We start from the raw sequence: 27,112 nt of genomic DNA on the forward strand, positions 1-27,112 counted from the left end.
AAATCACTTTAGTGCCTTACTGCTTTATAAATAGTGGTATGCTGTCGTGTCACAATGCATGTTTTTTTTAATTAGTAGTTTTTTCTAGTTAGCCTGCTTTTAAACATTTTTGCTTCAAAGATGCCAGGAAAGTTCTTTCTTCTCTCTTGGGTGATATGGTAGCATCGCACAGTAGACATTCCCAAGGTAGTTACTTTCAGTACCTCAAGAGAATGTAAACCTATCTTATTTTACTCATTAAGAAATTGTATTTCTTACTAAGTATACGGAACTGAAAACTTCTTATGGTTATTTACCTGGCTTAGACAGAAGGTAGCCCAGCCAAGAGCCAATGGCAGACGCTGTCTGTGGTGGACATCAGTCCTTGTCCCCTGAGAAGAACGATGGCAATGGAATGCTGCAGTCATCGGGATTCTGATGACACAGAGGGATCAGTGGTAAGTATAATTGTAGCCTATTCTTTCCTGGCAACACTGCCTTTCTGACACTGCTAAACCCAGTGTTAGACAACAGGGAAGGTCAGTCACATACGTGGGAATCTTATATCATACAGTTTCCGCAGAAACTGTATGATATAAAATTCCCACGTATGTGACTGACCTTCCCTGCTGTCTAACACTGGGTTTAGCAGTGTCAGAAAGGCAGTGTTGCCAGGAAGGAATCTGAAGGGAAAAAATGGAAAAATAGGACCAAAGAAACTTTAAACCAATTAACTTCAGTACATGGAAATATATAGAACAAATTACTAATCAGTTTGCAAGCATATTAGAGGACAGGATTAGAATTCAGAAAATTACCAACTCCTTTGTATATAAGATTAGAATTCAAAATGATCATGACATTTTAGAGAAACAGAAATAAACTAAAATAGAAGAGAGACAAATGCAAGAGCATTCAAAGATCTCAAAGACCTGGTTGACCACATCTTGTTTAAACAAATTGTTATGGAGTGGGGAATTACAGGGCAGATCTTAAATTGGATCAATGGCTTCCTGACCCATTGCTCATACAAAGTTATAATGAATGGCCTATTGTCTTATAGATGGAATCTAGATTGTGGTGTCCCTCAAGGTTCACCCTTATCACCTTTGTTATTTAATATAATAATGCATCACTAGGGGAAGCGTTGGATGCTTTAGCATACTTGTGCCCCTTGTGAAATGATGATTTAAAGGATTTGAGTGTTTTAAAATTAGCTCTCGATAGTGTGGAGGCTTGGATAGCAGCACACGTTGGTTCTTCAAGCCAGCAGTTCAGCCACATATGCAGGTTTTATAGGGAGTAGTACTTTCCATGATGAGTAAAAGAGTTTTAGGAGTGCAACTAGATAATCTTCTTTCTATGGAACAAATCAAATTGGTTCTAAGAAAAATCTTTGATATGTTAAGAAGAGGGTGATCTGTAAATATTTTGAGGAATCACATTTATTTCCGTGGTGCAGTCTATTGTGTTATGCCAGATTGATTTCTGCAATATAGTATATTTAGACTGCTCCAAACACCCCTTTAAAAAGGTTGCAGACAATAGAGAATGTTGCCATAAGGCTGATATTCTCTATACCCAAATATGATAGGATTATACCTTATATGAAAAGACTGCATTGGCTTCCAGTAATTGCTCAAATCCATTTTAAATTTTGTAAAATGGTTTTAAAAATTATGTATGGGTTGTCCCCATCCTATCTAAGGATGTAATAGTTTTAAAGTTAGGTAGGGTAGGCCATCTGTGTTATACATTGTTTCCCTGTCCAAAGCAGATAAAACATGTCTTTTTTTCTAGCAGGCACCTTTGGTTTGGAATAAACTCCCTTTTTATATAAGAGCTGAGGGTAATTGCTTAATATTTAGGAGACTGCTATAAACACATTTATTTTTAAAAAAAATTTCTACTTATTAATGTAATAAATGTTTGAGGGTCAGAGTGATCTTTCTTGTTATGATTGTTTAACTGAGATTCTTCGTAGTGAAATGTTTCTTTTTGTAATCCGCCATGAACTATTTGGGGTGGAGGCAGAATATAAATCATCGTGTAAAGTAATGTAATAACACACAAAAATTAAACCATGTTGCAGTAGAGAAAAAACTGAAAAGTAATACGAGAAAACAGTTGTGGGAAAGGTGGTTGCATGGAAATGATCTCCTAGTGAAAGTGGTGGAGCAAAATAAGAGAATTGAAGAAAGAATGGAATAAGCACAAATGATCCTTCATTGTGATATGGAAGGAAAGTCAGATATGTAAAGCTCCATTTTGCATAGGGGTCTAACAAAGGAACTAAAATGTCCATGCCAGAATATTCACATTTTTTCTGTAGTTTACAAAAGGCTCTGCTGAAGGCAGAGCCTTTTGAAAACTACTTATAAAAATGCCATCAAATACACATATTTTTGCAGCAATTTTACAAATATACTGTATACAAAAGAAGAGATGTTAACATCACTCAGCACCTTCTTTTTATAAATGCTGGCACTTATACATATAAGGGCAACTGTACAACTGGGTGTCAAAAGCACTAAGGTGCAGATTCTCTAAACGGTGCCAATAATGGCAGCTACCTAAAAAGCTGTCGTCAATCACACCACAGCGCCATTTAGAGAATCGTGCCTCCAGGAAGGATAGGTGCTGGAAATGTAGGCCAGAGATTTCAAGGCTTACATTTCCAATGCCTATCTTTGCTGTGAATCGCATCTACGTAGGCAGTTTATAGTGCCTAACTCTACTTCTGACGTTAGCTATGCCTATAGTGGCATTAGGCATGATTCCGGTACCTTATGTTTAGGCACCGATAGGCGCTTTAAATTTAATGTTAATTGCCATTTCAAACGGCATGTCCAAATTAACTTAAGTGCTGGTAGTGCACCTACCGGTGCCTAAGATTAGGCGCCAGGCATAGAATTTCCCTCTAATGTAGCGTATCACACACTAGTGTGCCTCCTTAGATTTCAGGTGTGCTACAGCACACTGGGGAGGAGGAGAGGCGCTGGTGCTGGCTGACTGCCTACAGGACCTGCCTTTCATGGTGAGACACATCCTGTAGACCAGGGATGCCCAAAAGGTCAATCGCGATTGACCAGTAGATCGCGAAGGCAATGCAAGTCAATCGTGGAGCCCATCCCTGGCTCTGTGATAGACTCATGTTGCCTTACGTTCTACCTGCTTCCAGACTCTGTAAAGAGGACGCTAAGCACTGGGCCGACCAACCTTCCTCACCCAATGTCAATTCTGACATCGGAGAGGAAGTTCCGGGCCAGCCAATCGCTGCCTGGCTGGCCCAGAACTTCCTCTCTGACTTTAGAATTGACGTCGGGTGGAGAAGGTTGGTCAGCCCGGCACTTTAGTGTCCTCTTTACTGCAGCAGCCTGTTCCCCGATGGCGGCGGCAGTGGCCTGTTCCACAATGGTGGTGGAAGGCAGGGAGAAAGAAAGAAAGGGGGGAGCATGAAGACAGAAAGAAAGACAGGGAGACAGACAGAAAGGGGGCACGGAGAGAGAAAGACAGGGAGACAGAAAGAAAGAAAGAGGGCATGGAGAGAGAAAGAAGCAAAGAAAGGGGATGGGGCAGGAAGAGAGGAAGAAAAAGTTGGGGGAGGGAATGAGGTCTGGAGGAGAGGAAGCATACAGGAGGCTGAAAAAAGGGAAGAAATATTGGATGCACAGTCAGCAGAAGAAAATGCTACCAGAGACTCATGAAATCACCAGACAACAAAGGTAGGAAAAATGATTTTATTTTCAATTTAGTGATCAAAAATGTGTCCGTTTTGAGAATTTATATCCGCTGTCTATATTTTGTACTATGGCCCCCTTTTACTAAACCGCAATAGCGGTTTTTAGCGCAGGGGGCCTATGAGCATCAAGAGCAGTGCAGAGCATTCACCGCTATTGTGGTTTAGTAAAAAGGGAGGGGGTATATTTGTCTATTTTTGTATAGTTGTTACTGAGGTGACATTGCATAAAGTCATCTGCCTTGACCTCTTTGAAAACCCGCAGAATATAAATGATAATTAACATTTTCTCTGCGTACCGTGTGCTTTGTGTTTTTTTAAATTTTATTGTTGGTAGATCATTTTGACTTGGTCATTTGAAAAGTAGCTCGCAAGCCTAAAAAGTGTGGGCACCCCTGCTATAGGCAATCAGCTGATGCCAGTGCCTTTTCTTCTCTCTGGCTCTCTTCCCTGCTGGCACCCCTTTCTGGCGTCTCAGGGCCCATCTGGAGGACCTTCGTGCATGTACAGATGTCAACGTGATGACATCACGGTGATGTCCAAGCACTTCTGGATGCCTCAAGCCGCAGCCACTACATTTCATGTGCTACAACTCAAGAAAGTTTGCGGGCTATTACTCTAATGCTATAACAGCATATAGGTGCCCAGATTCTATATGGAATACTAATGTAAATTGGCATCTATGCCCCTATAATTAAGTACAGCTACTTATGCCATGCCCAAGTTTCCAAGTTTATTTATCATTTGATATACCACAATGGAGTAACATCTATGCAGTTTACAACAAATTAATAAATGATAATAAATAGAATGATAGAAAGAGAAGGAACTATAATGTCATTAGTAAAAGCAAAGAAGAAAGTAATTTAAAATTAAGAAAACTGATTTGTGCCTCTATTTCAGTTTTGTCTCCACCTAGTCTCTTATTTATAAATCATTGCTCGAAAGCATTGTTAAACAGAAAGGTTTTTAACAAGGTTTTGAAACTTTCGTGATTGTGTTCAGGCATTAATGCATACACCTAAAAGCAGTACTTATCACATAACAGGCCTAGATTCACTAAACTCACGGTCTTTGGGCAATCCGTGGCCGAGTCTTGCCGGGCGACTGATTCACAACAGACTCTGCATACAAATGTTGTGATTGGAGGCACGCCCTACAGCGATTACACAGATCGCTGTAGAGCAATCGAGACGCATTCGCAGACCATCCTCGTTGGCTATAGATGTGATCCGCGCATGCACTTGCTCTCCACACAAGCAAGATCAAATCAAAGGGGGAGGGGTGGCTGCAGTTTACTTGAGTGGACATTTCAATGGAACAGAACACGCTTTAGCCAAGATTATGGAACTGAACACACTTTTAACCCGCAGGTTCAAACCACAGGCTCACAGGGCGGCAGAGAGCAGGAGAGTCGGCAGAGACAGTAAGCGACTAGTCATCAGCAGTCGCTTCATTTTGGATCAGCAAGCCCAATTGGTGTTTCTGCTTCTGTTTAGTGAATTGCTGCCCTTTCCCCTCATTTGTATAGGCGGATCGGATTGGGTCGGGGAACACTCGCAAACTGGTCAGGACACGATCGGTGAGCTTAGTGAATCTAGTGTGGAAACCGTATCCGTGCCCCATCCATGATCCTCCACATGGATACCCCCTTGCATATACACACTAAGGGTGGGATATAACTATACCAGGATATAACCTGCTTCGCCAAGATAGAGAGGGTAAGTTGGGAGGTGGGGTAGCGCTTTACATCAAAGAGAACATCAAGACAACTAGGATCACAGATGTCAAGTACACTGGGGAATCCATCTGGGTAAACCTGGCCAGAGGCGGAGAGAAATGCCTATACCTCGGTGTGGTATACAGACCTCCAAGACAATCGGAGGACAAAGACAATGAATTAATTGAAGACATTGAGAATATTACCTTACGGGGGGACGTTGTCCTGTTAGGGGACTTCAACATGCCTGATGTAGACTGGAACACATTCTCAGCAACAACTTGTAGTAGCAAGAGGATATTAACATCCATGAAGGGAGTACAGCTCAAACAAATGGTACTAGAGCCCACTAGGGCCCAGGCCATCCTGGACCTGATACTTACGAACGGGGAAAGCGTCACGGAAGTCTTGGTGGGAGAAACGCTGGCAACCAGTGACCATAACATGGTATGGTTCAACCTTAGAAAGGGCTTCCCTAGATCACAAACAAAAACGAAGGTACTCAATTTCCAGGGCACTGACTTCGCAAGCATGGGTGATTTCGTCCATCAGACGCTACAGGCTCAAGAAACAACGGATGATGTGGAAGCTATGTGGTCAACACTGAAAAGGACACTACACGAAGCAACTATCCGCTACATAAAATCGGTAAATAAACAACAAAGAAAGAAAAAACCCCGTTGGTTCACTGATGAGATCTCACACCTAGTCAAGGACAAGAAAAGAACATTTCTTTCATACAAACGCACCGGGGAGAAAGAAGCTAAAATTGAATACAAGACAAGGTCTGCAGCGGTCAAAACAGCAGTCAGGGAGGCCAAACTTCGAGTGGAAGAAACTCTAGCAAAGAACATTAAGAAAGGGGACAAATCCTTCTTCAGGTATATTAGTGACAGGCAGAAGAACACAAATGGGATAGTACGTCTTAGAACAGCAGATGGGATTTATGTGGAAACAGATTCCGAAAAAGCCAAACTACTTAACGATTACTTCTGCTCAGTCTTTACCTGCGAGGCACCTGGACACGGGCCACAGCTGGAAGCAAAGCCAAGCAAGGAAGACCCATTTCAGAATCTTGGGTTCTCACCAGCTGATGTTTACAGCGAACTGTCAAGACTCAAGGTAAGCAAAGCCATGGGACCAGACAAATTGCACCCACGAGTTCTCAGGGAGCTGTGCGATGTCCTGGCGGAACCATTAACCATGCTCTTCAATCTCTCCCTAAGTACAGGGAGAGTCCCCCTGGACTGGAAAACAGCTAACGTCGTTCCTCTGCACAAAAAGGGTTGCAGAGCGGAGGCTGCAAATTACAGACCAGTGAGTCTCACATCAATAGTGTGTAAACTCATGGAAACACTACTTAAATGTAAATTAGACACGATTTTGGATGAGGGGAATCTAAGGGATCCTAGTCAACATGGATTCACTAAGGGTAGGTCATGCCAATCCAATCTTATCAGCTTCTTTGATTGGGTAACAGGAAAGCTGGACTCGGGAGAGTCTCTGGACATAGTGTACTTAGACTTCAGTAAAGCTTTCGACAGCGTCCCACACCGTAGACTATTAAACAAGATGAAATCAATGGGGTTAGGTGAGACACTAATTGCATGGGTCAAAGATTGGCTGAGTGGAAGACATCAGAGGGTGATGGTCAACGGCACCCTCTCTGAGACATCGGAGGTGACCAGCGGAGTGCCACAGGGCTCGGTCCTGGGTCCACTCCTTTTTAACATATTCATAAGAGACTTGACCCAAGGGCTTCAGGGTAAAGTAACTCTATTCGCTGATGACGCCAAACTATGTAATATAGAAAGTGAAAGCAATCTGCAGGATAGTATGACGCAGGATCTGCTTACGTTGGAAAACTGGTCCTCGACATGGCAGCTGGGCTTCAACGCCAAGAAATGTAAGGTTATGCATCTCGGTAGCAGAAATCCATGCAAACCTTACACCTTAAATGGAGAAACACTAGCTAGGACTTCAGAAGAAAGAGACTTGGGAATAATCATCAGTGCAGACATGAAGGCCGCCAAACAAGTAGAGAAGGCCTCATCCAAAGCAAGGCAACTTATGGGATGTATCAATAGAAGCTTCGTTAGCCGCAAATCTGAAGTCATAATGCCACTGTACAGAACCATGGTGAGACCTCATCTGGAATACTGTGTGCAATTCTGGAGGCCACATTACCGTAAAGACGTGCTTAAAGTTGAGTCGGTTCAGCGGATGGCCACTAGGATGATCTCGGGGCTCAAGGGTCTCTCGTACAAAGAAAGACTAAACAAATTGCAGCTCTACACTCTAGAGGAGCGCAGGGAGAGGGGGGACATGATTGAGACATTTAAATACATCACGGGACGTGTCGAGGTGGAAGAAGACATCTTCTTTCTCAGGGGACCCCCTCGGTCACAAGGGGACATCCATTCAAACTCAGAGGAGGGAAATTCGATAGTGACATAAGGAAGTATTTCTTCACAGAAAGGGTTGTAGATCACTGGAACAAGCTTCCAGAGCAGGTGATCAAGGCCACCAGCGTTATTGACTTTAAAAATAAATGGGATGCCCTAGTAGGATCCTTACGAGGGTCGAGTTAAGGAACTAGGTCATTAGTACTCAGACTTAATGGGGTGGGTCAGTAGAGTGGGCAGACTTGATGGGCTATAGCCCTTTTCTGCCGTCATCTTTCTATGTTTCTATGTTTCTAAGGGCCTGATTCTATACCTTTTATAGAATCGCACTTAGCACGGGTGCACAATCAATAACTTAGGCACAGGCATTTTGGCAGCTAAAACCAGGTCTAAATGTCTGTGCCTAAGTTATGCGTGCATCGAGCATATTCTATAACAATGCGCCTAACTTTTAGGAACACCCACAATCTGCCGCTGACTATGACCCTTTTTCAAATTCATGCAGTGCAACTAGCACATACTTTTTACAGAATTACACTTTCTGAATTGGGCATGTAAACTTTTAGTTAGTCCCAATTAGCATTAATTATGAGGTGTTAATTGCCAATTATCAACACCGATTAAGCCAATTATCTCCCTAAGTACAGGGAGAGTCCCCCTGGACTGGAAAACAGCTAACGTCGTTCCTCTGCACAAAAAGGGTTGCAGAGCGGAGGCTGCAAATTACAGACCAGTGAGTCTCACATCAATAGTGTGTAAACTCATGGAAACACTACTTAAATGTAAATTAGACACGATTTTGGATGAGGGGAATCTAAGGGATCCTAGTCAACATGGATTCACTAAGGGTAGGTCATGCCAATCCAATCTTATCAGCTTCTTTGATTGGGTAACAGGAAAGCTGGACTCGGGAGAGTCTCTGGACATAGTGTACTTAGACTTCAGTAAAGCTTTCGACAGCGTCCCACACCGTAGACTATTAAACAAGATGAAATCAATGGGGTTAGGTGAGACACTAATTGCATGGGTCAAAGATTGGCTGAGTGGAAGACATCAGAGGGTGATGGTCAACGGCACCCTCTCTGAGACATCGGAGGTGACCAGCGGAGTGCCACAGGGCTCGGTCCTGGGTCCACTCCTTTTTAACATATTCATAAGAGACTTGACCCAAGGGCTTCAGGGTAAAGTAACTCTATTCGCTGATGACGCCAAACTATGTAATATAGAAAGTGAAAGCAATCTGCAGGATAGTATGACGCAGGATCTGCTTACGTTGGAAAACTGGTCCTCGACATGGCAGCTGGGCTTCAACGCCAAGAAATGTAAGGTTATGCATCTCGGTAGCAGAAATCCATGCAAACCTTACACCTTAAATGGAGAAACACTAGCTAGGACTTCAGAAGAAAGAGACTTGGGAATAATCATCAGTGCAGACATGAAGGCCGCCAAACAAGTAGAGAAGGCCTCATCCAAAGCAAGGCAACTTATGGGATGTATCAATAGAAGCTTCGTTAGCCGCAAATCTGAAGTCATAATGCCACTGTACAGAACCATGGTGAGACCTCATCTGGAATACTGTGTGCAATTCTGGAGGCCACATTACCGTAAAGACGTGCTTAAAGTTGAGTCGGTTCAGCGGATGGCCACTAGGATGATCTCGGGGCTCAAGGGTCTCTCGTACAAAGAAAGACTAAACAAATTGCAGCTCTACACTCTAGAGGAGCGCAGGGAGAGGGGGGACATGATTGAGACATTTAAATACATCACGGGACGTGTCGAGGTGGAAGAAGACATCTTCTTTCTCAGGGGACCCCCTCGGTCACAAGGGGACATCCATTCAAACTCAGAGGAGGGAAATTCGATAGTGACATAAGGAAGTATTTCTTCACAGAAAGGGTTGTAGATCACTGGAACAAGCTTCCAGAGCAGGTGATCAAGGCCACCAGCGTTATTGACTTTAAAAATAAATGGGATGCCCTAGTAGGATCCTTACGAGGGTCGAGTTAAGGAACTAGGTCATTAGTACTCAGACTTAATGGGGTGGGTCAGTAGAGTGGGCAGACTTGATGGGCTATAGCCCTTTTCTGCCGTCATCTTTCTATGTTTCTATGTTTCTAAGGGCCTGATTCTATACCTTTTATAGAATCGCACTTAGCACGGGTGCACAATCAATAACTTAGGCACAGGCATTTTGGCAGCTAAAACCAGGTCTAAATGTCTGTGCCTAAGTTATGCGTGCATCGAGCATATTCTATAACAATGCGCCTAACTTTTAGGAACACCCACAATCTGCCGCTGACTATGACCCTTTTTCAAATTCATGCAGTGCAACTAGCACATACTTTTTACAGAATTACACTTTCTGAATTGGGCATGTAAACTTTTAGTTAGTCCCAATTAGCATTAATTATGAGGTGTTAATTGCCAATTATCAACACCGATTAAGCCAATTATTCAATTAAGCTGTTTGCCTATATTAGCTAATATAGGCAAACAGCTTAATTGAATAATTGGCTTAATCGGTGTTGATAATTGGCAATTAACACCTCATAATTAATGCTAATTGGGACTAACTAAAAGTTTACATGCCCAATTCAGAAAGTTTTGGGGGTAAGCAAATAGTACATCTAAATTATAGAATAGCCCTGAACACACATGGCACACTGGTGTGTTCAAGTATACATTAATCCACTGAAATGCTAGTATTCTATAATTTTAGCATGCAATGGTGAAACTGCAGAGGTTTCTTTTTTCCTATTTGTTTTGGGGTTCTTCTTTTTTTAATACTTTTGAGGCAAAAATTTAAATATGGGAGATTAAGTAAAATTACCCCTTAATCCCTTGTTTAAAACCCTAGCGCAAATGAGCATTTTTATGAGACCCAGGCATGTTTTAAGCTTCAAGTTATTTGATATACCACAAATACAGCCACAGTTGCATGTTTTTTATGCAAAAGCCAACAGGGAATTTTTATTATTTTTTTTTTTTTAACTATGCATATATTCCCATTGGAAAATGAAAATTACATGTATAAATATCTGGCCGGCTCAAACCATGCTCCCATTAAATTTTTGCCTCCTCGCCACCTACACGTATAAATAGCAGCTTTCTGAAACTGTGTAGCCATCTGCTTACGCATGCAGAAGTTTCTAAAATGACCTATGTAGAGAATGACATGGGGAGAAAATTTGTCCCTGTCCCTGCCCTGTCCTTGCGAGCTCTGTCCCTATCCCTACAAGCTCAGTTTGATCCCTTCTGCACAAACTTCAAACAGTTATGATTTTATATTTAAATCATTTTTATTAAAGTATAAAAAGAAACAATATTCTGAACAACTGTCATTTTATAAATCACAAACAACAGAACAAGGATCAACAAAACTCCTTTCTCCCTTTTCCCCTCACAAATATCCCCTCCACAATCGGGTTAACTGAACAAACCAAATTACCGATACTACAGAATGCTACATAGAAAATTTGTGCTCACAGAATACCTCAGTAACATACAGAGAACACAAATACCAAATACATAATAGCTGATCAAAACTAATAAATCTAAATTAAACAAAATCTCAAGATGCCGCACCTTGCATGTAGCATACTACCACAGAAATAGATCCATTTCCTCCTGTGCAAAATATCAAGATCACATATGCCAGGGATGGTATTAAGGGAGTGCAAAGTAGGACAATTGCCCCCTGACCAAACAGAGCCCTAAGCCTGCTGGAAGTTGATGGCAGAACAGCCTGATAGTGGGCTTTGAGGTCATAGAAACATAGAAACATAGAATATGACGGCAGAAAAGGGCTGTAGCCCATCAAGTCTGCCCATGCTAATAACCCACCCCCAGAATTCACCCGACTAGAGATCCCACATACATATCCCATTTCTTTTTGAAATCGAGCACGCTGCTGGCGTTAATCACCTGCAATGGAAGTTCATTCCAATGATCGACTACCCTTTCGGTGAAGAAATACTTCCTGGCGTCGCCATGAAATTGCCCACCTTTGATTTTCAGCGGATGACCTCTTGTGGTTGAAGGTCCTTTAAGAAAGAAGATATCGTCTTCCACCTCGATGCGGCCAGTGATATATTTAAAAGTCTCAATCATGTCCCCCCTCTCTCTACGTTCCTCGAGCGAGTATAGTTGCAGTTTATTCAGTCTTTCCTCATATGGGAGGTTCTTGAGTCCCGAGACCATCCTGGTGGTCATTCGCTGAACCGACTCGATTCTCCGCACATCTTTTTGATAATGTGGTCTCCAGAATTGAACACAATATTCAAGATGAGGTCTCACCATGGATCTGTACAGGGGCATTATGACTTCGGGCCTCCGGCTGACGAAACCTCTATGGATGCATCCCACCATTTGTCTAGCCTTGGATGCAGCTTTCTCCACCTGCTTGGCAGTTTTCATGTTTTCACTAATGATTACTCCCAAATCACGTTCTGCCCTAGTCCTAGCTAAGGTCTCACCATTCAGAGTGTAAGTTCTGCACGGGTTTTTGCTGCCAAGGTGCATGACCTTACATTTTTTGGCATTAAAGCCTAGCTGCCAAGTCGAGGACCAATGTTCCAATAAGAGCAGGTCCTGTTCCATACTGTCGGGCAAGGTGCTGTTATCTACTATGTTGCATAGTTTGGCGTCGTCGGCAAATAGTGTTATTTTACCTTGAAGCCCTTGACTCAGGTCTCTTATGTATATGTTGAAAAGGATCGGTCCCAAGACCGATCCCTGTGGCACTCCACTGGTCACCTCTGATGTATTGGAGGGGGTACCGTTAACCACTACCCTCTGGATTCTACCGCTTAACCAGTCATTGACCCATGTCGTCAATATCACTCCCAATCCCATCGAAGTCATCTTGCTCAACAATCTGCGGTGCGGGACGCTATCAAAAGCTTTGCTGAAGTCCAAGTACACGATGTCTAGAGACTTCCCCATATCCAGTTTCCTTGTAACCCAGTCAAAGAAGCTCCCAAATTTCTGTCCTGGGCCCCAGCTATGTCTAACACCAGTTCTGGCAGGATTCACATTTCAAATCTGACATATTCTAATCACAAAATAGAAAATAATAAGGTGGAGAAAACGAGAGGGCACTCTCTAAAGCTAAAAGGGGATAGATTCCATACAAACGTAAGGAAGTTCTTCTTCACCCAGAGAGTGGTAGAAATCTGGAATGCTCTTCCGGAGGCTGTTATAGGGGAGAACACTCTCCAGGGATTCAAGACAAAGTTAGACAAGTTCCTGCTGAACCAGAATTAGGGCACTGGTCTTTGACCTAAGGGCTGCTGCGGGAGTGGACTGTTGGGCACGATGGACCACTGGTCTGACCCAACAGCGGCAATTCTTATGTTCTTATCTACCTTTTGTTGTCTGGCCATTTTATTTTTCAAATCGTCTTGGACCCAGGCTCTGGTTTTTGTTTTGTTTTGTTTTGTTCTGTCTTAACTCACTCACCAGGGATTCCTTCTCCTTTTACATTTCTTTTTCTCTATGCTCACCATCCATTGTCCATCTTTGTGTACCAATCTTTCCCTTTTCTGTGTCTCCTATATTTCCCATCTAGCAGCTTGTGTCCTTCTCCCCGCATTCATCATCACCTTCTATATCCCTATCCCCTCCCCTCTGTGTCCAGACAATGGCCTAGTTCTTCTATGACAGGGGTAGGCAATTCCGGTCTTCGAGAGCCACAGACAGGTCAGGTTTTTAGGATATCCACAATGAATATGTATGAAATGGATTTGCATGCACTGCCTCCTTGAGATGCAAATCCCAGCTGGGATCTCAGGTCGATTCAGCAGTGAGCAAAGTCCTGCAGACCTCGAGATGTCCCAGAAAACGCTCGGCTCTGATAGAGGTGAGTGCCTCATCTTCAGCCTCCTCATCTCTGGAGCGCAGAGCGGCACCAAAGGTACCGGCGAAAAAGCAAGCGGTACCGGTGCAATCTCTGGACGATAAAATTTCAGCCATATTGCAAGTCCAGTTGAAGGAGCAGTTACAACAAATACTCCCTTCTCTGCTGACACCGACTCCACCGGTGCCAGTCCAGTCTGAGCCTCTGCTTTCGGCATCGACACTTTCGGCACCGACCCGTTCTACCTCTTCATTGTCGATGCCTGTTCTTTCAGCAGAGCAGGTTGTTTCGGTACCGACTTTTGTGGAATTGACACCTATGGATGTGCCTTCTCAACAAAGGGTTGTTTCGGCACCATCTGCTTCTGCTTCGATGTCAGAACCAATTCGACATTGTTCTTCCCACACTTCTCCTGACACGATGTTGATTAGATCGGGGAAATCGGTGCGGAAGTCAAAGCATATGGTATCCTCGACACCGGACTCTTGGAGTCAATTACCGGGACCCAGATTTCTGGGATGATTCTGAGGAATCTCTTGTTTCATAGGATGAAGTTTCTTCTGAAGAAGATCCTTCCTCTCAAGAGCCTGTCACTAAACTGGAACACACTTCTTTTTCTAAATTTTTGAGGGAGATGTCAGAGACCCTTTCTATCCCGCTGGAATCTGATTCCCAAAAAATCTAAGGCATTTATGGATGCTTTGGATTTTGACCAGCCTCCAAAGGAGTTTCTTAAACTACCCCTTCATGACATCTTGAGGGAAACTTTTTATAAAAATCTTGAAACTCCTCTGACTGTTCCTGGTGCTCCCCATAAGCTTGACGCCCTTTATAGAGTTATTCCTATTCCTGGGTTTGACAAGCCTCAACTTCCTCATGAGTCTCTCCTGGTGGAGTCTAGTCTGAAGAAATCTGTTGGAGCTAGTGTCTATGCTTCTGTCCCTCCTGGCAGAGAGGGTAAAGCAATGGATTGCTTTGGCAAACGTTTATACCAAAATGCTATGCTTGCCAATCGATCTGGTAATTACGCTTTTCATTTTTCCTTTTATCTCAAGCACTTGGTTCAGCAGGTGTCTGCATTTCAAAAGTATCTTCCTGAGCGCAAAATACCACTCTTACAACAATATACTTCCAGTTTATTCCAACTTTGGAAGTTTTTAGTTCACTCCATCTATGATACCTTTGAGCTCACTTCCAGAGCTATGGCTCTGGAAGTGAAGCGCCGGGAGCTGGTCCACAACTACAGACAAAAGACAGCCAAAATGACCTGTTTCAGGATTTCGAGTTTACGCCCAGTAGTGTCTACTACGAACTTTCAAGACTCAAAGTAGACAAAGCCATGGGACCAGACAATCTACACCCCAGGGTGCTCAGAGAGCTGTGTGATGTTCTGGCTGAACCACTATCAGTGCTCTTCAATCTTTCCATGCGCACGGGAAGAGTACCCCTGGACTGGAAAACGGCTAACGTAATTCCACTACACAAAAAAGGCTGCAGAACAGAAACAGAAAATTACAGACCGGTGAGTTTCACTTCCATAGTGTGCAAACTCATGGAAACACTGATCAAACAGAAACTCGACAAAATTCTAGACGAAGAAAATCTACGTGATCCACACCAACACGGATTTACCAGGGGAAGGTCCTGCCAATCAAATCTGATTGACTTCTTTGACTGGGTGACTAGTCATCTGGATGCCGGGGAGTCCCTGGATGTGATATATTTGGACTTCAGCAAAGCTTTTGATAGCGTCCCACACCGTAGGCTGTTGAACAAACTAAAATCGATGGGATTAGGGGATACACTCACTACATGGGTTAAGGATTGGCTAAGCGGTAGACTTCAAAGGGTGATGGTAAACGGTACCCCCTCCAAAACGTCAGCCGTGACGAGTGGAGTACCACAGGGCTCCGTCTTAGGGCCGATTCTATTCAATTTATTCATAGGAGATATGACCCAAGGGCTCAGAGGAAAAGTATCACTGTTTGCCGATGACGCCAAACTATGCAACATAGTAGGTAAAAGCAGTGTGCCTGACAATATGACACAAGACCTACGACAGCTGGAACAGTGGTCGTCAACTTGGCAGTTAAGCTTCAATGCTAAAAAATGTAAAGTGATGCACCTAGGGAAAAAAAATCCACACAGAACTTATACACTAAATGGTGAAACCTTGACCAGGACCATGGTGGAACGTGATCTAGGAGTTATCATCAGTGATGATATGAAGGCTGCCAATCAAGTGGAGAAGGCTTCGTCCAAGGCAAGACAAATGTTGGGCTGTATCCGTAGGGGCTTTGTCAGCAGAAAACCTGAAGTCATAATGCCGCTGTACAGATCCATGGTAAGACCTCATCTGGAGTATTGTGTTCAATTCTGGAGACCACACTACCGGAAAGATGTGCTGAGAATTGAGTCGGTTCAGCGAACGGCTACCAAGATGGTCTTGGGGCTCAGGGATCTCACGTATGAAGAAAGGCTAAAAAAACTGCGGATGTACTCACTGGAGGAACGAAGAGAGAGGGGAGACATGATTGAGACCTTTAAGTATATTACGGGACGTATAGAGGTGAAGGATGATATCTTCTGTCTTACAGGGCCCTCGGTCACCAGAGGGCACTCGCTGAAAGTCAAGGGAGGGAAATTTCATGGTGATGCCAGGAAATACTTCTTCACCGAAAGGGTGGTCGATCATTGGAACGAGCTACCTCAGCAAGTAATTGAGGCCAACAACGTGTCAGATTTTAAGAGAAAATGGGATATCCACGTGGGATCTCTAGGGGAGTAAAAGTCAGGGAATGGGTCATTGGTATGGGCAGACTTGATGGGCCGCGGCCCTTTTCTGCCGTCAATTTCTATGTTTCTATGTTTCTAAGGTACTCCCCTTCAGACTAGCGTCCTCTCCCAGAGTATTCACAAAGTGCCTAGTGGTAGTAGCCGCTTTCCTACGGTCTCCAAGTCTTTCCTTACCTGGACGACTGGTTGATCAAAGCCTCTTCTCAGGAAGTGGTTCAAGCAACGACCCAGACCATTTCCTTTCTTCAGCTTCTGGGATTCGAGGTCAATTTCCTCAAGTCAGACATCATTCCCACTCAGAAACTTCAGTTCATTGGAGCGTTCCTCCCATCAGATCATCTTCAGACTATCATTCATCTCTGTCAACAGGTGCTTCCACTACCGACCATTTCTGACAGACATATGATGATTCTTTTGGGTCACATGGCTTCAACACAGTGGCGTACCTAGGGGGGGCGGGGGGGCGGGCCGCCCCGGGTACCAGCCCTAAGGGGGTGTTCCCGGCCTTGCCGTTCAGTCCCCCGCCACCCCCGAAGGACCGCTCGCCCCACTGACCTTCCTGCACCACCTGTGAAGCAGCCCGCAGCAGGATCGCGAAGTCAGCGTCAGCATCCCTGCGCTGCTTCCTGCGCCGCGATCCCGCCCCTCCTCTGACGTCAGAGGAGGGGCGGGACCGTGGCGCAGGAAGCAGCAGCAGAGATCGCTGACGCTGACTTCGCGATCCTGCTGCGGCTGTTCATAGGTGGTGCGGGGAGGCCAGGGGGGCGAGCGGTCCTTCGGGGTGGGTCGGGGCATCAGACCTTCAGGGTGGGGCGGGCGGGCAGGCAAGCAGGCTTTCAAGGGGGAGGGGGTGACAGGCAGGCAGGCAGGCCTTCAAGGGGGGACAGGCCTTCGGGGGGGGGTGCAGGCCTTCAAGGGGGGCAGGCAGGCCTTCAGGGGGGTGCAGGCCTTCGGGGGGGGGTGTAGGCCTTTGGGGGGGGTGCAGACCTTCAAGGGGGTGCAGGCCTTCAAGGGGGGAAAGGCAGGCAGGCCTTCAAGGGGGGGACAGGCCTACAAGGGGGGGGGACAGGCCTACAAGGGGGGGGGACAGGCCTTCAAGGGGGGGTGCAGGCCTTCAAGGGGGGTGCAGGCCTTCAAGGGGGAGACAGGCCTTCAAGGGGGGGAAAGGCAGGCAGGCAGGCCTTAAAGGGGGGACAGGCCTACAAGGGGGGGACAGGCCTACAAGGGGGTGGGACAGGCCTTCAAGGGGGGGACAGGCCTTCGGGGGGGTGCAGACCTTCAAGGGAGTGCAGGCCTTCGGGGGGGGGGTGCAGTCCTTCAAGGGGGTGCAGGCCTTCAAGGGGGGGAAAGGCAGGCAGGCAGGCCTTCAAGGGGGGGACAGGCCTACAAGGGGGGGAGAAGCTACAAGGGGGTGGTACAAGCCTTCAAGTGGGGGACAGGCCTTCGGGGGGGGGTGCAGACCTTCAAGGGAGTGCAGGCCTTCGAGGGGGGTGGTGCAGGCCTTCAAGGGGGGACAGGCCTTCAAGGGGGGAAAGGCAGGCAGGCAGGCCTTCAAGGGGGGACAGGCCTACAAGGGGGGGGGAGAAGCTACAAGGGGGTGGGACAGGCCTTCAAGTGGGGGACAGGCCTTCGGGGGGGTGCAGGCCTTCGGGGGGTGCAGACCTTCAAGGGGGGGACAGGCAGGCAGGCCTTCAAGGGGGGGACAGGCCTACAAGGGGAAGGGACAGGCCTTCAAGGGGGGTGCAGGCCTTCAAGGTGGGACAGGCAGACCTTTAAGGGGGGACAGGCCTTTGGGGGGGGGACCATGATTTAGAAGTACACGGAGGGAAGGGGGTGTTCAAAGAGACATGCATATGCCAAACTTTGGGGGGGGGGGAAGAAATAATGGGTCTGAAAATAGAGGAGAGGGAGAGAGATGATGGACCATGGGATTTAGGGAGGGAAGGAACAGAAAGGGAGAGAAATTGGACACAAGGGATGGTGTGGAGGAGGGATAGAGATACTGGATAGGAGGGTAATTAGGAAAAGAAACGGAGAGATGGTGGACTCTGGGATGGTGGGGAAGGAGGGAGAGATGCCGGATGAAAGGGTATTTAAGAAAAGGTGGATCTGTGGAGGGAGATGAAAAAAAGGAAAGATACCAGACTTCCTGGGAAGGGAAGAGAAATGGAAAGGGAGGACAGAGTTGGCAGATGGATGGTTAGCATGCAGAAAGAAGGAGACCCTGGCAAGCAAGTTATCAGAAGAAAACCAGAGCCTTGGACCAACAAGATTTGAAATATAACCAGACAACAAAAGGTAGAAAAATTAATTTTATTTTCTGTTTTGTGATTATAACATGTCAGATTTGAAATGTGTATCCTGCCAGAGCTGGTGTTGGACTGCAAACGTGAGCTAGGATTTAACAGAAAGAGGAAAAGTCCTTTTTGTTTCTTTATTTTATTTACACCACAGCGCCAGTGTGGTTAGGAGAAGCCAAAGGGGGTGAAAAAGCTATAAAACCCACCAGGAGTTTTGAAAAAAATCACCCAACTGGGCAGGAAAATCGAATTGAAAAACCAATTCAATAGGGCTGAATCGAATCAAAATTTTTTTTTCCTGTATCTGGCAGCATTAGTTTGCGCTACTGTCTTAGACTTTAGGACCTGGGATTGGGGAGAGATGGCATCCTCAGTACTTTATAATGCAAGTGAAACGAGGATTTGGTCAGACTTTTGAAGGGTCTGCAGAAAAAAAATATTGTATAGGCCGGGGACATGAGACAGCAGGAAATGGGAACTTTTCTTCCTTCTATTTTTGTGAATGGAAAGGCTGAGGATGTCAGAGAGGTCAGTTAAAATATGTGCTTTATAAGAAAATATAATAATGTGTTTTATAAAGTTTATAGCATAGCTGGCCTACCCAGTGAGGTGTTCCTAGTGGTGATGGTGGCAGCGTGTCAATGTGTTGAGAGGAAGAGGTGGTCTGGGAAATTCTGCTGAGCAAACTCCGGGCCCATTTCCACCCCCCAGTTAGTCCACTCCACTCAACTGATTCACACACTGAGTGGGTCTTTGGGTGTTGTTTTGGGATCTCTTCCAGTGGTTTATCTCCTTCTGGTCCAAGGAAGGAAACTTTGTTATCCTTAGCATTGACCTACAGAATATGTTTGTAACAGCGCTGCTTGTGTGGCATTAGACTATGTAGTGATCGAAAGAAAAAAACAGACCTTTGCACATTTTTGCACTATATGGTGGGTGTATGAGGAGATTCACATTTCCTGCACAGCTAAGTCCATGTGAAGTTACCTTGTGCTGTATTTGACATCTAGCAAGGTCTCTGTTTGAAAGGAAAGATCTAAACTTAAAAATGAAGTGGCCAGAAGTTATGGTAAAAGCAGATAGTGTAGCTGGTTTTAAGAAAGATTTGGACAAATTCCTGGAGGAAAAGTCCATAATCTGTTATTAAGACATGGGGGAAGTGTCTGCTTGCCCTGGATCGGTAGCATGGAATGTTGCTACTCTTTGGGTTTTGACCAGGTATTAGTGTCCTGGATTGGCTACCATGAGAATGGGCTACTGGGCATGATGGACCATTGGTCTGACCCAGTTAGGCTATTCTTATGTTATGTTCTCATCTGTAGGGGCCTTTGTTTTCACTTCTTATTTTAATGTATTTTTTTTCTGGGAACTTATCAGTGTTTTTTATAATGGGAATAAAAATGGAAGAGAATTAATGTGTGTGGAATGGGGGGTAACTAATTTCTTCAGCTAAATAATTCAATCCACTTCAAACAGACATAGGAGAACTTGTGCACCATTCACACACCCTCCAACCAAAAACGTCAAAAGAAAAAAACTGTTCGACAACCTCCTAGCCATTCGAGCTGCAACACTCGACCCCCAACTCTACAACCAATTGATATCAACCACAGACTGCAAAACCTTCAAAAAGAAATAAAAACCCTTCTATTCAAAAAACACATAAAACCGAACTAACACAATCAGAACTGTCCCAAGCATCACCTGCAACTACTCCATATGTACTTCTAATGTCATGACAATTTAGACATAATTTATGTTATGTTATGTTTGGAATAATGGTTACATATATGAGGTTCAATAAAAGAAAATTTTCACTGCCTGTTTCTATTCTGACCATTTATTCCATTTCATGGTTATTGCAAAAAAAAAAAAAAAAAAAAATTTTTTTACATGGGGGGGGGGGTGTCAAAAAATGATGGGCCCCGGGTGCCACATACCCTAGGTACGCCACTGCTTCAACAGTTCATGTTACGCCTTTGACAAGACTCCATCTACGTACTCCTCAATGGACTCTGGCTTCTCAGTGGTCTCAGGTGACAGATCCTTTGTCATGACACATATCTGTGACATCATCTCTTCTGCAGTCACTTCAATGGTGGTTGAACTTATCAAATCTTTCCAGAGGTCTTTTCTTTCATCTGCCTCCTCATCACAAGATCATTACGACAGATGCGTCCCCTTATGCATGATTCAAGGTCTTTGGACTGCCAGAGAACGCAAGTTTCACATCAGTTTCCTGGAACTCAGAACAATGTTTATGTCCTCAAGGCGTTTCAACATCTTCTCTGTCCCCAAGTTCTACTTCTTTGCACAGACAATCAAGTAGCAATGTACTACATCAACAAACAAGGAGGCACAGGTTCTCTCCTGTTGTGTCAGGAAGACCAAAAGATTTGGTCTTGGGCAATGGCTCTCAATCTGTTCTTGAAGGCTGTCTACATTCACGGAGCAAAGAATTCACTAGCAGACAACCTCAGCAGAATTCTTCAACCGCACAAATGGACTCTCGATTCGATGACTCTCCAGTCCATCTTTGCTCAATGGGGCACTCCTCAGGTGGACCTATTTGCGGTTCCTCACAATCACCAGCTGCCCCAATTTTGCTCCAGACTGTACTCCCCTCTACGTCTGGTGGCGGATGCTTTTCTCCTGGACTGGACGGGTCGGTTTCTATATGCCTTTCCTCTCATGTTGAGAACTCTATTCAAACTCAAGAGGGAAGCATCCACCATGATTCTCATTGCTCCACGGTGGCCCAGACAACATTGGTTCTCCCTTCTTCTTCAACTCAGTTCCAGGGAACCCATACTTCTTCCAGTGTTTCCTACTCTGCTTACCGAGAATCAGCAATCCCTTCTACATCCCAATCTACAGGCATTACACCTGACAGCTTGGTTTCTCTCGGGCTGAGCTCTTCTCAGACTCTTCTTTCTCAGCTTGTTCAACAAATCTTGAGGCCTCCAGGAAACCGGCCACACTCCAATGTTATCAACAAAAGTGGACTCGGTTTTCTTCCTGGTGTTTGCTTCATCATCACGATCCAACTTCATTGGCAGTGGAATTCGTGTTAGACTATTTACTGTTTTTGTCTCACTCTGGTCTAAAATCCACTTCCATTAGAGTCCTTCTTAGTGCTATTACTGCTTATCATGCATCAGTACAAGGAAAACCTCTTACAGCTCATCCCTTGGTTTCCAGATTCATGAAGGGGATCTTCAATGTGAAACCACCTCTCAAGCCTCCATCTGTAGTCTGGGACCTTAATGTAGTTCTTTCCAGTTTGATGAAACCTCTATTTGAACCCATGGCCACAGCTCACCTCAAATTTCTCACCTGGAAAGTGGCCTTCCTTATTGCTCTCACTTCTGCCAGGAGGGTCAGTGAGTTACATGCACTAGTAGCAGACCCACCTTTCACAGTTTTTCATGATAAGGTGGTTCTTGGTACTCATCCAAAGTTTCTTCCAAAAGTTGTCTCTGACTTTCACCTCAATCAGTCCATTGTTTTACCAGTATTTTTTTCCTAAACCTCATTCTCATCCTGGAGAACAAGCTTTACATTGTTGAAAATTCTTGGAGTAGTGGATGATGTTGACTTATCATTTCATAATCACATCAGTCAAATAGTTAAATCTTGTTTCTATAAATTACGTCTGATTCGTTCAATCTCTACATTTCTAGATCCTAAATCTGTTAATATATTAATCTATTCTATGATCATATCTAAAATCGATTACTGCAACTCTCTTCTAATCAATATAACACATAAAGAAAAAAGACGGCTTCAGGTAATTCAAAATACGGCAATAAAACTTATTCATAAAGCAAAAAAATATGATCACGTTACACCACTAATGATTAAATCACACTGGCTTCCTATTTCCCACCGAATTAACTTTAAGATACTATTTTTAGTATTCAAAATACTAATCTTTAACGAACCACAATTTATGACTAGAATGATTATTCCATACAATGCCCCGCGTTCTCTACGATCATCTTCTTCAAACTTACTAACAATTCCCTCTTTGAAAATCGTTGGCACAAGAAGAAATGATATGTTTTCTGTTATGGCTCCTAAATTGTGGAATTCACTACCACACTATATTAGAAATGAAAAAGATCTTTCATCTTTTAAAAAATTATTAAAACCTTTTTTGTTTCAAGACACTTTTGATGTTTAATATGCTTTATTTTGGACCCTTTACATTTTGTTATGGATATCAACCACATTAACCCCTTTCCCTCCCTTTCGTTTTTTTTCCTTTCATGTAATTTCCAATATAGAATGAAGTTGTAACTTTTCCCCCCTTTCCTTTTTCAATCATGTTTGTCTTTAATATGAATGCAAAAATGTTAGTTGATTTATTTAATTTGTATGTTGTTTTTTATTTTTTTTGTCCAATTGTATGTGAGACCACTATCTAGTGGCTTTTTAAATTGTACATCGCTTAGAAAATTTGTATAAGCGATTCATCAAATGGTAATAAAACTTGAAACTTACATACTTTGGACTGTAAACGAACTTTGGCTTACTATTTGGATCGTACAAAGCCTCACAGAACATCTCCCCAACTTTTCATTTCTTTTGATCCGAATAGGGTGGGTCATCCTGTTTCCAAACGAACGATTTCCAACTGGCTTGCCGCCTGCATATCGTTCTGTTATGCTCAGTCTGGACTGACATTGGAGAGTAATGTCACAGCCCATAAAGTTAGAGCTATGGTAGCTTCGGTGGGTTTCCTCAGATCTACTCCCATTGAGGAAATCTGTAAAGCTGCCACTTGGTCCTCAGTTCATACTGTCACATCTCACTATTGTTTGGATTCCTTTTCCAGGCGGGATGGTCACTTCGGCTAATCTGTTTTACAAAATTTATTTTCCTAATGGCCAACCTTCCCACCATCCCACTTTGTTAGCTTGGAGGTCACCCATCAGTAAGAATAGGCTGCCTGCTTGTCTTGGGATAAAGCACAGTTACTTACCATAACAGGTGTTATCCAGGGACAGCAGGCAGATATTCTTACAACCCTCCCACCTCCCCGGGTTGGCTTCTTAGCTGGCTTATCTTAACTGGGGACCGCACGCCTCCGTCGGGCGGGAATGCACTCGCACATGCGCGGGGCAGGCTAGCCAGAACTTTCCAAGTTCTTAGAGTGCTATCACTCTAAAATTGTCCATACCGGGGCTCTGTCGTCTAGGGTGCGGAGGAACATCATTCTCCTGTGTCTCATGGTGGCTACTGCTGCTGCTGAAGTTCTGGCAGGGGCCGCCTTTTTGTTGGCCCATATTGTGGAGCAGCAGGCCATGAAGATCTTGCAGACCCCCCCCCCCAAAATGGTCAAGGCATCTGAATTTGTTTTTCAGATTGCCAAAGGTACATTATTTTCAGAGGAGACTGTGGTGTAGTGGTTAGAGCTACAGCTTCAGCACCCTGAGGTTGTGGGTTTAAACCCCATGCTGCTCCTTGTGACTCTGGGCAAGTCACTTAACTCTTCACTGCCCCAGGTACATTAGAGAGACTTTGAGCCCATGGATGTTATCTCATTGCGTCACATCCGTGCATGCGCAGAGGCCCTCCAGATGCAGCCTCATGCTAATGGGCCTTCTAAAACCCAGACAAACTGCTGGGTTTTGAAATTCCGTCTGGGCACCCAGACAGTTCTCTAAAAAGAGGACAAGTCTAAGTTTTCCTGGACATCTGATAACCCTAGGTGTATGGAGTTGGCAGAGGGGGGGGGGGGATCTGTTTAAGTGCATAAGGAGAGGAATGTCCGTTAGGAAAAAGAGGTAATGATGCTCCTGTATAAGACTTTGGTGAGACCTCATTTAGAATGTGTACAATTCTGAAGACCACACCTTCAAAAAGATATAATCAGGATGGAGTCAGTCCAGAAGAAGGCTACTAAAATGGTAGTCTTTGTTATAAAGGATATGGGGATAGACCTAAAGATCTTAATCTGTATACTCTGGAGGAAAGGCAGGAGAGGGGAGATATGACAGAGATGTTTAAATATCCAGGTGGCACAAATGTGCATGAGGCAAGTCTCTTTCAATTGAAAAGAAACTCTGGAATGAGAGGGCATAGGATGAAAGTGAAAGGGGACAGCCTAAGAAGTAACCTCAGAAAATACTTTTTTACTGAAAGGGTGGTGCATGTGTTGAACTCCCTCCTAACGTATCTAAGAGACAAAAACTGTATCTGAATTCAAGAAAGCTTGGGTCAAGTATGTTGAATCTCTGTAGGAGAATTGAATCTCTATAGGAGAGAAAGGAAAAGTAGATGGTATGGTTAGGCAGACTAGATAGGCCATATGGTCTTTATCTGCCTTCATTTTATTCTATTTCTATGTTTTTAGGCTATTACAAAATTAATCCTAAATTAACTCCACCCAGTTTAGCTGATTTTAAAATAAATATGGTTAAAAGTATACTGTACATGTGGAACAACATGCCTATTTTTAGCCAGTGAAAGAGGGCAAATTTCAGACCAGGGGCTTAAAACACATAAATCACTATTTATCTGTGTAACTTGTCTTGAAAATTACACACTAAAACATGTGCTTTTATGGAGACTAATCATTGTCTGTCTCTCTCTCAAAGGGTAACCCAGGTAACCCCATCTCCTGCCAATATAAGAAAAATGGTCTCTGGGTTTTGAAGGGGATATTAAACCATGGTGGTATGAAGAATTTTGGACCCTTCCTTTACAACAGAATATCATACTACAGAAACTGGATCTTGGCTGAGACAGCGGCTGCAGACATACCCTTCTATCCCACACTCAACTCTACAGAACATATTACTTTTTTGGATCATGTCAACATCACCATAAAATCTAGGAATCCCATAGACGATCAGGATGAAGAACAAGGAGCAAGAAGTATGAATTCAAAATTATTGGATGACATTTACTATGACTATTACAATGACCAAACAGTCCCTGATTGTGGGCTTAGACTAGATCATTTTCAACTCCTGAAAGTACTTCTTTTACTTTTACTTAGCCTTTTATTTACTGATGAAGAAAATGAGCAGATGTTAGTAGAAAATACATGGGATTAAAATAACCATATATCTTTGTGCTTGTATGTTATTTTTTCTCACGTGTACGAGTTTCCTTTTTATCCTGTAGTTAGCTCTTAACGGCTCTGTCTTGAAGTGCCTTTGCTTTTACAATCAGGATGTCAGTAATTAACTATAGTTAAATTCCAGTGTCATGTTTCTGTATTATAAATCAGTGCAGAGGAGTAAGGTTGAACAAAAGGACTTTCAAATAAACAGGAGAATCCGCAGAGTACAATTTATTATGCAAATCCCAAAATTTGAAAGACCCAGTTATCTGAGCTTCTGCATTATAAATCTCAAAGGGCCAATATGAACATAATCAAAAAGAATGATTTCACCATAGTGGCAGTTTATAGTGGAGTGTGTAAATTAGTATATTTAGTGGTTCATTCACTTTCAGACTATAATCATCTTATCACTAAACTAAGGGATCAGGTCATTGATTTGGACCATCTGGGTTGCCATAAGTAGCCAGGACATGCTATCATGTTTGATCCATGAGCTAGTCTGATAAACCTTTCAAGACCATAGATTTTTGCAATTTTGTAAAAAAATGAAGGTCCAATGGAGATCCTTCAAATCAGCAGATTCACCTGAATGAAGAGATCCACTGTCTACTGGAAGCAAATTCCTCCCCCCCCCCTCACTCCCCTTTTTACAAAGCCACATTAGGCTTTTTTATCGTAGGCCATGGCGGTATTAGATCTGATGCTCATACCACCACAAACAGCAATTTAAAAAAGCCTAGCGTGGCTTCATAAAAGGAGGGGGAGGATTTAATGCAGATTCCATAAAATCAGTGGTAAATCAATTTCAAGTCTATATAAAATACTCTTGCAACAGTAACAGGCCTACGTAAGCTGAAAAATATCTGAAAATTGGAATGTTGATTTTGAATTCCAGTCTTTATCCTAGATCCAAAGTTGCTGTTGAGTCTCAGCTTTGCATGTTTTGGGGGCTTTTTGCTTATCAAATGCTCTTTAAGAGGAAAACAAAGATCTACTGTTACAGCATTGGCTTATTTCGGGATACTTTTATAAAGGTTTTTGCATATGTAAAGCCTGTTTTACACTTTGAAAATGGCTTTAATAAAATTGCATGGTTGCATATGTGCCACAAAGATTGCATGTGTTTGTGCATCAGGTGTAGGCATTCCTGGGGGTATAGTTTGGATAAAGCAGGGTGAAGGTGCAACACAAATGAGTATTTTATAAAATACTTGAGTACACAAAGAGTATACACACAT

General features: G+C 43.8%; 1 protein-coding gene across 3 annotated transcripts in view; it reads left to right on the plus strand.

Annotated features, from left to right (window-relative positions):
- PRSS54 (serine protease 54) overlaps positions 1 to 26,780 on the plus strand; it is an 85,309-nt gene extending 58,529 nt beyond the window's left edge. For all 3 annotated transcript variants that reach the window (XM_033942881.1, XM_033942882.1, XM_033942883.1), the window contains exons 5-6: positions 310 to 437; positions 25,402 to 26,780. In XM_033942881.1, the coding sequence (XP_033798772.1) occupies positions 310 to 437; positions 25,402 to 25,863 (590 nt within the window). In that variant the 3' untranslated portion in view covers positions 25,864 to 26,780. The remainder of the gene's footprint in view (positions 1 to 309; positions 438 to 25,401) is intronic.
- Positions 26,781 to 27,112: the final 332 nt, after the last annotated feature.

Source organism: Geotrypetes seraphini, chromosome 4 (assembly GCF_902459505.1).
Source record: "Geotrypetes seraphini chromosome 4, aGeoSer1.1, whole genome shotgun sequence".
NCBI classification, from domain to species: Eukaryota; Metazoa; Chordata; class Amphibia; order Gymnophiona; family Dermophiidae; genus Geotrypetes; species Geotrypetes seraphini.